Source organism: Cebus imitator, unplaced genomic scaffold, assembly GCF_001604975.1.
Source record: "Cebus imitator isolate Cc_AM_T3 unplaced genomic scaffold, Cebus_imitator-1.0 Scaffold614, whole genome shotgun sequence".
NCBI classification, from domain to species: Eukaryota; Metazoa; Chordata; class Mammalia; order Primates; family Cebidae; genus Cebus; species Cebus imitator.
Window position 1 is genome coordinate 820,833 of NW_016107929.1, and position 8,631 is coordinate 829,463.

At 53.0% G+C, this 8,631-nt stretch overlaps 2 protein-coding genes across 4 annotated transcripts in view; one reads left to right on the plus strand and one right to left on the minus strand.

The window, feature by feature from the left end:
- The window catches only part of CDCA3 (cell division cycle associated 3), a 2,957-nt gene extending 2,235 nt beyond the window's left edge, over positions 1-722 (plus strand). For 2 of the 3 annotated variants that reach the window (XM_017517036.2, XM_017517032.2), the window contains exon 6: positions 352-720. Coding sequence is in view for 2 of the 3 variants with exons in the window: in XM_017517032.2 (XP_017372521.1) it covers positions 352-507 (156 nt within the window). In the remaining variant the exon portion in view is untranslated. Of the gene's footprint in view, positions 1-351 lie in introns of all 3 variants that reach the window. The other variant, XM_017517034.2, reaches the window with a different exon arrangement.
- Positions 723-2,139: 1,417 nt separating this feature from the next.
- On the minus strand, positions 2,140-8,490 carry GNB3 (G protein subunit beta 3). Its single transcript, XM_017517038.2, has 10 exons — positions 8,329-8,490; positions 8,020-8,106; positions 7,737-7,775; positions 6,304-6,410; positions 6,135-6,198; positions 5,848-6,010; positions 5,677-5,743; positions 5,392-5,593; positions 3,635-3,851; positions 2,140-2,737 (listed from the first exon to the last, which is right to left on the minus strand). Exons 2-10 carry the CDS (start codon positions 8,074-8,076, stop codon positions 2,631-2,633), a joined length of 1,023 nt encoding a protein of 340 aa, XP_017372527.1. The 5' UTR covers positions 8,077-8,106; positions 8,329-8,490; the 3' UTR covers positions 2,140-2,630.
- Between the last annotated feature and the right edge of the window lie 141 nt (positions 8,491-8,631).

An 8,631-nucleotide genomic window follows, 5' to 3' on the forward strand; every position in this document is an offset into this window, starting at 1 on the left:
GCCCAGGCTGGAGTGCATGGCATGCTCTCAGCTCGCTGCAACCTCCGCGGCCCAGGTTCAAGTGATTCTCCTGCCTCAGCCTCCTGAGTAGCTAGGATTGCCCAGACTTGGGATTACAGGCACGTGCCACCACGCCCGGCTAATTTTTGTATTTTTAGTAGAGACAGGGTTTCACCATGTTGGTCAGGCTGGTCTCGAACTCCTGACCTCAGGTGATCTGCCAGCCTCAGCCTCCCAAAGTGCTAGGATTATAGGCGTCAGCCACTGCACCCAGCTGGGAAACCCTTTTACCCAGATCTTCCCGCTCCTGAATAGCAACACCCCCGCCAACTTATATACGGCCTTTTGCAGGGTAAACGGCCTTCACCCCTAAGTAAAAATGTTAGCGAACTAAAGGAAGGAGCCATTCTTGGAACTGGACGACTTCTGAAAACTGGAGGACGAGCATGGGAGCAAGGCCAGGACCATGACAAGGAAAATCAGCACTTTCCCTTAGTGGAGAGCTAGGCCCTGCATGGCCCCAGCAATGCAGTCACCCAGGGCCTGGTGATATGTGTCCTCTCACCCCTTCTTTCCCAGGGATACTGAGGAAAGGCTTGTTTTCTCAGACTCCTCCTCAACTGCCAAACTAGGACTAAGAGCTTTGTTGGGCTTTCTTTGTATCTTGTGTGTTTCTTGTATATTAAAGGAAGTAATTTTAAATGATACTTTAAAAAGGTATATCTAGACTTTGCATTGAGTCTTCTGTGTATGGAATGGCAGCCTAGAGAGCTTGTGTTCCCTGGCCTGAGTCCACTGGTGCGCTCAGCCTCCTCTCACACCTCGCTTAAACCGCAGTGTCCCCGTGGCCCTGCCGCCCTTTCCTCCTGCCCGCCCTAGGTGTTTGCCTCTAGAGCTTCAGCTGTCACTTCCCTACATTCTGGTAACTTCCAGGTCTCTCTGTCTAACCTGACCATAAGTTCTTCAACATCAGTTTGTCTAAAACTGAATTTATGCTCTTCCTCCAAAAGCTATTCCTCATTCCCTCTTCCCTCTCCTTATGAATGACAGCATTATCTACCTAGCTGCCAAACCCCGACCTTGGCCATTATCTTGAATCCTTCCCTCCCAATATCCTATATCCTAGCACTTGGTCAGTAAACTCTGGTGATTCCATGTTTTGTTTCTTCGTTTGTTTTTTAGAGGCAAGGTCTTGTTCTGTTATCCAGGCTAGACTGCAGTGGCACGATCACAGCTCACTGCAGCCTCAACCTTCTGAGCTCAAGCGATCCTCCTGTCTCAGCCTCCCGAGTAGCTAAGCTTACAGGCAGGAACCACCATGCCTGGCAAATTTTTGTATTTTTTTTATAGAGATGGGGTCTTGCCATATTGCCCAGTCTGGTTTCAAACTCCTAGGCTCAAGTGTTCCATCTGCCTCAGCCTCCTAAAGTGCTGGGATTACAGACATGAGCCACCATGCGCAGCCTTCCCAGCTAATTTTTACATTTTTTTTGTAGATACAGGGTCTCACTGTGTTGCCCAGGCTTGTCTTGAACTGCAGGCCTCAAAAGATCCTCCTGCCTCAGCCAAGGCTCTGGGATTATGGGCATGAGCTACTGTTCTGGCTGATTGCACGTCTTTAATCTCTCTAACCCCTCCCCCTAACCCCTCTGTCCTATCACCCTCGAAGTTCTTGCAACCCGCCTCCCGCCTTGTTTCCCTAGTGCCAGTCTTTCCTCCCTCCCTTTCATCAACCTACACTGCTTATTTCTGAAAGATCTGGAGCAATCTTTCTGAGAAGCATAACTGTGTTACTAGTCTGCTCAGAGCTCCTCAGTGCCTTCCCATTGCCCTTAGGAAAAAGTCTGGACTCTCTGGTGTGGCATTCAGGACCTTTTATAATCTGATTCCTTCTCAATCTAACCCTCCCATACAAACACACACATAGGCACCACAGGCAGGCCATAGCAAACTGCTGCACACAAAGTCCCCCAGCCACCTGCTGAGTACCTTCTCCTCCTGATCCATCTCAGACTTCCTCCCATGAGCCCACAATCTGTCCAGTACCCAGCCTTTATCACAGCACCTGTAACACATGACTGCCCTTAAATGGGACCTTGGTCTTTTTGGAACAGAAGGGAGTGGAAGGCAAACATCACAGATGTACCAGGATGCTACACTTTATTGCAGGTGTTTTAGGAGAGATAAAAAGGTAGAAAAAGGTGACAGCATGAGTAAGAAGACGACCAGGACCCTAATGGTGCCAGAGCCATAGTCACGGGGCCAAAGCCCTGTCCCACCCAGATCTGGACAAACGTAGTGGCTCTGGGGGAGTCCTGGGGCCTGCGGCCAAAGACAAGTCTGCTGTGCCTGTGAAGGGCTGGGGAGGGGCCAGTTGTCCTCGCTCATTAAGGGAGAGGCTGTGAGGACTGTGGGGAGGAAAGGCCATGGGAGGAGATGGGGCAGTTCTTTGCCCGTGTCCCTGATGCTGCCTCCCAAAGGCACAGTCCGCATGCTCCCCACTGCCCTCGAAGGAGAAAGCTTAGTGGGAATGGCACCTGGAATATAGAAGAGAACACCTGAATGTGATGGGGTTGGGGAGGGGCCGCTGAGTGTCTTCATTGCCTTTCACTTCCCTTTCTCCAGCCTCCTCAGTTCCAGACTTTGAGGAAGCTGTCCCAGGAACCTGTGGCCACAGCCATCCCATCAGCTGTGACTCCCAGGCAGCTGACCCTGTTGTCGTGGCCAGAGAGGATGCCTGAGGAAGAGGGAAAGGAGTCACCATGTCTCTCCAAGCTGATTTGGAAAGCAGTGTGTGCGTGTGTGTGGGTGTGTGTGTGTGTGTGTGTGGGTGTGCACGTGCGTGCTTGAGCATGCAAGGATCCTAGACTGGGTAGGCTGGGCTCAACCCTTGAAGAAAGGATGAGAGACTGAAAGAGGATTAGCCCTAGGGCAGGGGGTTCTCTGTCAAGAGCTTCAGTTGGGGGAGGGCTGGGATCAGACAGGGAAAGGCTCAAAGGATCTGTGTGCTATGAAAAAAACCAAGGGCACCTTGGAAAACAAGGCAATCCATTCATCCTATTTGTTTCCAGATGAAGAAACTGAGGCCCATGGAGAAGTGAGTTGTGCAAGGTCACTCAGAAAGTGAGCAACATAATTAGGATTTGGATTCTGCCTCCGGCCAGTGTTATCTTCATCAGCACCTGACCTCTTGGTAGAGAAGAAATCATCCTATCTGACCAGCTTCAGGATAGTCCTAGACGAGCCCTAGGCTGGATTGAGGGCCCTCAGGCCACTCCAGATCTTGATTCTGCCTTGATTCCGTATTTCCCTGAGACTGTCTTGCCTCTCAGTGAATGCCCCTGAAATGCCAGGAACCCAGAACTGACTGGACAGTCAGAGTCCACACATCTCCTAAGGCAGGGAGCAGCCATGGCATTGGACAGTGGAGAGAGGCTGCTTAGAGCAACATTGAGGGAAGACAGTCCTAGGCTGGGAACGAAGGGGTACTGGATTCCAGGGGTAGAGTCACCCAGTGACAAGGGACAGCAGTAAGAGAGTTCGAAATGGGAGCCGATGAGGGGTACAGAATGGAGAGAGAGGGCTGGGGAGAATCCTTCCAGCTGAGGAAGCAGCAGCCAGGGCTGGCCCTTACCCACACGCTCGGACTTCATGGAGTCCCAGACATTGCAGTTGAAGTCATCATAGCCAGCGAATAGCAGGCGGCCACTGAGGGAGAAGGCCACGGACGTGATGCCACAGATGATGCTCTCGTGGGAATAGCAGATCAGCTCCTGGTCTGCCCGCAGGTCAAACAAGCGGCAGGAAGCATCATCTGAGCCCGTGCAGATGGCCTCTCCATTGGGGAAGAACTGAGGGCACAGGTGGCAAGTGGGTCAGGGATTAGACCTGGGCAGCCCACAGCCTCTCCTGCCCTCTGGCTCCCACCTGACAGCTCCAGGTCAAGCCGCTGCTCTCAGCCCCTCTGCCTGCCTGTCCTTGGTTTGGGGTGAGAAGCAGCCCTGCTGGCACCATGTGCCAATGACTTCCCTATGCCCCTCGCCTGCTCTGCACTACAGCGCTGCAGGCAGGCATCATTTCCATGTCGCAGGCGAGAGTGCCAAGGCTTGCCTGTGATGACCTGGCTAGAAGGGCGGACAGAGGTTGTCCCAGACTCCTGTGGGCTGGATCAGGGTATGCAAGAACAGGGTTAAGTACAAATGCAAGGCCTGAATCTCACTGGGAGGAAATGTCAGACGAGCTCAACCGGAGGGAGAATCTACAAAAAACTGGCTTGGACTCTTCCAAAATGTCAGTGACATAAAAGACAATGAAAGGTGGGAAAACAGTTCCAGTCTAAAGGTGGCGACTAAAAAGACACAGCAAGGAAATGCAATGCATGTTTCTGAATTGGATCCTGGATAGGAAAAAAACACAGCTATTTTGGACATTTTTGAGACGATTGGTGAAATTTGAATATGGACTGTAGGCTATAGTATTGTGTCAGTGTTAAGTTTCCTGATTTTAAGACTCATACTGTGATGATGTTACAGAAGGGCTTTGTTTTAGGAAGTACTTAAGGGGTAAAGAAGCATGACATCTACAACCTACTTTCAAAGGACCCAGAAAGAAAATGTGTGTCTACATCTCTGTGTGTGTGTGTATCTATGTCTATTTCTCTATAGAGAGAAAATCATAAAGCAAACGTGATAGAATGGGCTGGGTACAGTGGCTCATGCCTGTAACCCCAATATTTTGGGAGGTGGAAGCAGGAGGGTCACTTGAGCTCAGAAGTTTGAGCTCAGCTTGGGCAACATAGTGGGAACAAATTTCTACAAAAAATCAAAACATTAGCCAAGTGTGATGGCATGCACCAGCTACTCAGGAGGCTGAGGTGGGAGGACTGCTTGAACCCTGGAGGTTGAGGCTGCAGTGAGCCACGACTGCACCACTGCACTCCAGACTGGGCGACAGAGCGAGAAAGACTCTGTTTCCAAACAAGGAAAGAAAGAAACGGCTGGCCGGGCGTGGCGGCGCACGCCTGTAATCCCAGAACTTTGGAAGTCCGAGGTGGGCGGATCATGAGGTCAAGAGATCGAGACCACCCCGGCCAAGGTGGTAAAACCCTGTCTCTACTAAAAATACAAAAAATTAGCCGGGCGTGATGGCAAGCGCCTGTAATCCCAGCTACTCAGGAGGCTGAGGCAGGAGAATCACTTGAACCCGGGAGGTGGAGGCTGCAGTGAGCCGAGATTGCACCACTGCACTCCAGGGAGAGACTCTGTCTCAAGAAAAGAAAGAAAGAAAGAAAGGGCTAGGGAAGCTATGGGAGGGGCCGAGGACGTGTGTTGTACGTGTTGTGGGGAGTGTGGGGAAGGAGCTGGAGTGAAGCGGGGGTGGAGGTGCACTCACACAGATGGCGTTGATGTCCGACTCGTGGCCAGTGAAAGTCTGACGGCAGGTCCCCTCTCGCACATCCCAGAGCTTGGCGCTGGCATCACAAGCCCCAGAAATGAAGAGATTGAAGTCGGGAGACACAGCCAGGCTCATGCAGTCACCCGTGTGTCCCACAAATACAGTCTTCTGCTGCCCAGTCTCAATGTCCCACAAGGCACTGCCGAGAAGGAGGGAGGTTGTTAAGGAAAGGCCAGGCCAGGACCATGCCCAAGCCCTAGCACTGGCAACGTTCAGCCTCACCATGTGGTGTCCCCCGAGCTGGTCACAATATTGTTGTCATCCAAGAAGCGGCAGCAGGAGAGATAACCTGGAGGTGGTTAGAAGGACAGTGCCCTGGCTGCAGAGCCACAGCCCAGGAAAAACCCAGGGTTCTCTGAACCCCTCAAGGGGAGGAGAGAGTCTCTCCCTCACCTGTGTGAGCAGAAAGCTCCCGGCTGACCTTGACATTGCCCTCACGGGATTTGAGGCTGTAGATGGAACACATGTTGTCCAGCCCCCCACATGCCACAAAGTTCCCTGATGGGGCATAGGCACAGGTCATGACCCAGGAGGAGCGCAGAGGGATGGCGTGCACCTGCAGGGAGGATGGTTTGAGCAGAGACGGGACCCGAGCTGAGCTCCCAGCTGGGCAGAGGAGGGCAGGCATAGGGCCCCTAGGAAGGAGGCGGTGGTGGAGGCTTAGGAGGCAGGGCTGGTACCTTGTTGGTGGTGTAGCTGTCCCACACGATCAGCTTCCCATCTTGCGAGGCACTTACCAGCAGCCTGGGGACAGGTCATCTCATATCATGCAAGCCTCTCCTTCCTGCCATCCTCCCTCCCGCTCTCACCCTCCCACTCTCGGTTCCCCCCAACCTTCCCAAGACTCACTTGGAGTCAGTGGCCCAGTGCATGGCATAGATCTTGGCCAGGTGCCCCCTTAACGTCCGTCGTGTCCGCATCTGGACTCGTCCCACCACCTCTAGGCCAGACACCAGCTGCAGAGAGAGGGGCATTGAATATCAGGGTGAGCAGGCTGCATGCCCAGAGGTCTGCCACAGCCACTGATCTTTACAAGTTCCTGCTCTGTGCCAGGCTCTAGGTCAGGACCCCAGCCTTAGAGAAATAAGTCTCTGGCCTGAGTGTCTTAGACTGATGTGGGAAAGAGACATCTGCATGGCCAGGGGTGTGTTGCTAAGTATTTAACAAGTATCTCTCCAGTGTCGGTGAGGAAGGTGGGAAGGTGATGTCTACGATATAAACATTTGCACTTTGGCCAAATTCAAGCTGCCAATGTGAGGTCACTGGAAACAGATTTGGGAAGAGATGTTCACAGTTGTCTCTCCTGAGCTGAGATGAGCCTGCTGTCACCGCCCCCGCCCCCAATGCAGCATGGCTAGCTTTTTAACTGGATACCTGAGGCATCACCATGACCCTGAACTGCACCTCCTCTGCCCCTGGAGCGCTAAGCAGATTCTAGACTTAGGCTGGGGGTCCAGAGCGGACAGTTTGATTTGCCATTACTTGCTTTGCTAACTTTTCTTAAAATTAAAAACAATTTTTTTTACTAAGACAAGATGTCACTATGTTGCCCAGGCTGATCTCGAACGCCTGAGCTCAAACGGTCCTTGCACATCAATCTCCCAGCCCTGGGATTACAGGCATGAACCACCGTGCCCGGCCTGCTCTGTTATCTCGGGCAAGTTACTTCACCTCCCTGAGTCTGTTTCCTCAAGGTGTAAAATGAGGCTTATCATAGCACCTATTTTACAGAGATGTCATGAAACTTAAATGAAATTAGGTATTTATGCAGCTTAGCCCAGTCTCTGGCTCATAAAAAGTGTTCACTATTAATATGTGTAATCCAATCTAAGATGCATCACTAAGAAATAAAAGATGTTGCCAATTCTAATTGAAACAATCATCCATTGTTGAATGCATCTTGATTTCAGAGATGTCAAAATGTGAAGAAATGTGCATCTTAGAACTGACAAAATACAGTATAGAAAACTAGCAACTAGAGTCTGCAGGGCCTTTATGATTAACAAAGTACTATCACCTGTTCATCTTCAAGGCCCTGGGAGGGGGGTGTACTGACTCTTGTTCTACGGACGAGAATAGGAACTGTGTCTGCGTCTTTCGCATCCAATATGGTGCCTGGCTCAGAGCAGGTCCCACTAAATGTTGGTTAAATAAATAAACTAGCAGCTTTCCTCACTCCAAGGACATGCTGTACTAACGCTCCAAGCAACGGGCTATTGCTGGTCAGGAAGCTCCCTTCCCCTCCCCCCATGTCCTGCCCTCAGGGGGACAGGGGGTCTCACCTCTGCCAGAGTAACGTCAGCACAGGCTTTCCTGGCATCCTGCAGGGAAAGCAGACATCAGGGGAGCAAAGGCAAGGTGGGGGTGGCGGGTGCAAGGGCCCCTGAGGCAGGTTGGGCTTGGGGCTCTGGGGTTTGGGGGTCTCAAATATGCAATCCAAGTTTAGAAAGTCTGTGGTCACTTCTACTCACTCAAGAGCAAACCCAGCCCCCTCCCCGTGGGCCACACTCCCTCCTGTCCCCAGCTCTGTTTTCTGGGGCCCCAGTGGGAGGGCTCTGGAGTTACTGCAATCTGCTTCTTGAGCTGCTCCGCTTCCTGACGCAGTTGCTCCATCTCCCCCATGGCTGACCGGTCAAGGGGTAGCTCTGGCTCCTGCCAGGAACATGGGGTCGGTGTTGAGGAACCCCCACCACGCTGTGATTCTGCCCTTCATGCCCACACCAGACTCCACGACGCAGGGAAGTGACTGGGTGCCGACACCACCTCCCGGCTAGGCCCTCCAACTTTGGAGTCCTTCGCATCCAGCCCCAGCCTGCCTGCGCCCTCCCTGGGCCCCAGCCCAGGAGAGCAGAGCCCAGGCCAGCTCCCTCTTACTTGGGCTCTGGCTGGACCTCGGCCCGGTTTCCAGCTCCGGTTCCTGGGCGCCTCCTTACTCCCTCAGCTGCGACGCCCGCGTCCGCTCGTCACCTGCCCAGGCTCTGCTGCCAGAGGAGCTGGCCTGGCCTGGCCCCGACTGGCAGGGGGGGGGAGGTTGGGGGGGCCTGACAGGGAGGGGTAGGGCCAACCACAACGTCAGGCAAATGAAATCAGCTGGCAGGGGTGGGGGGAGAGGACAGGGAGGGAGGTGTGTGGCTTCCAGAGACCTGGGCCCAGCCTGGAGGAGGGCAGTCAGGAGTG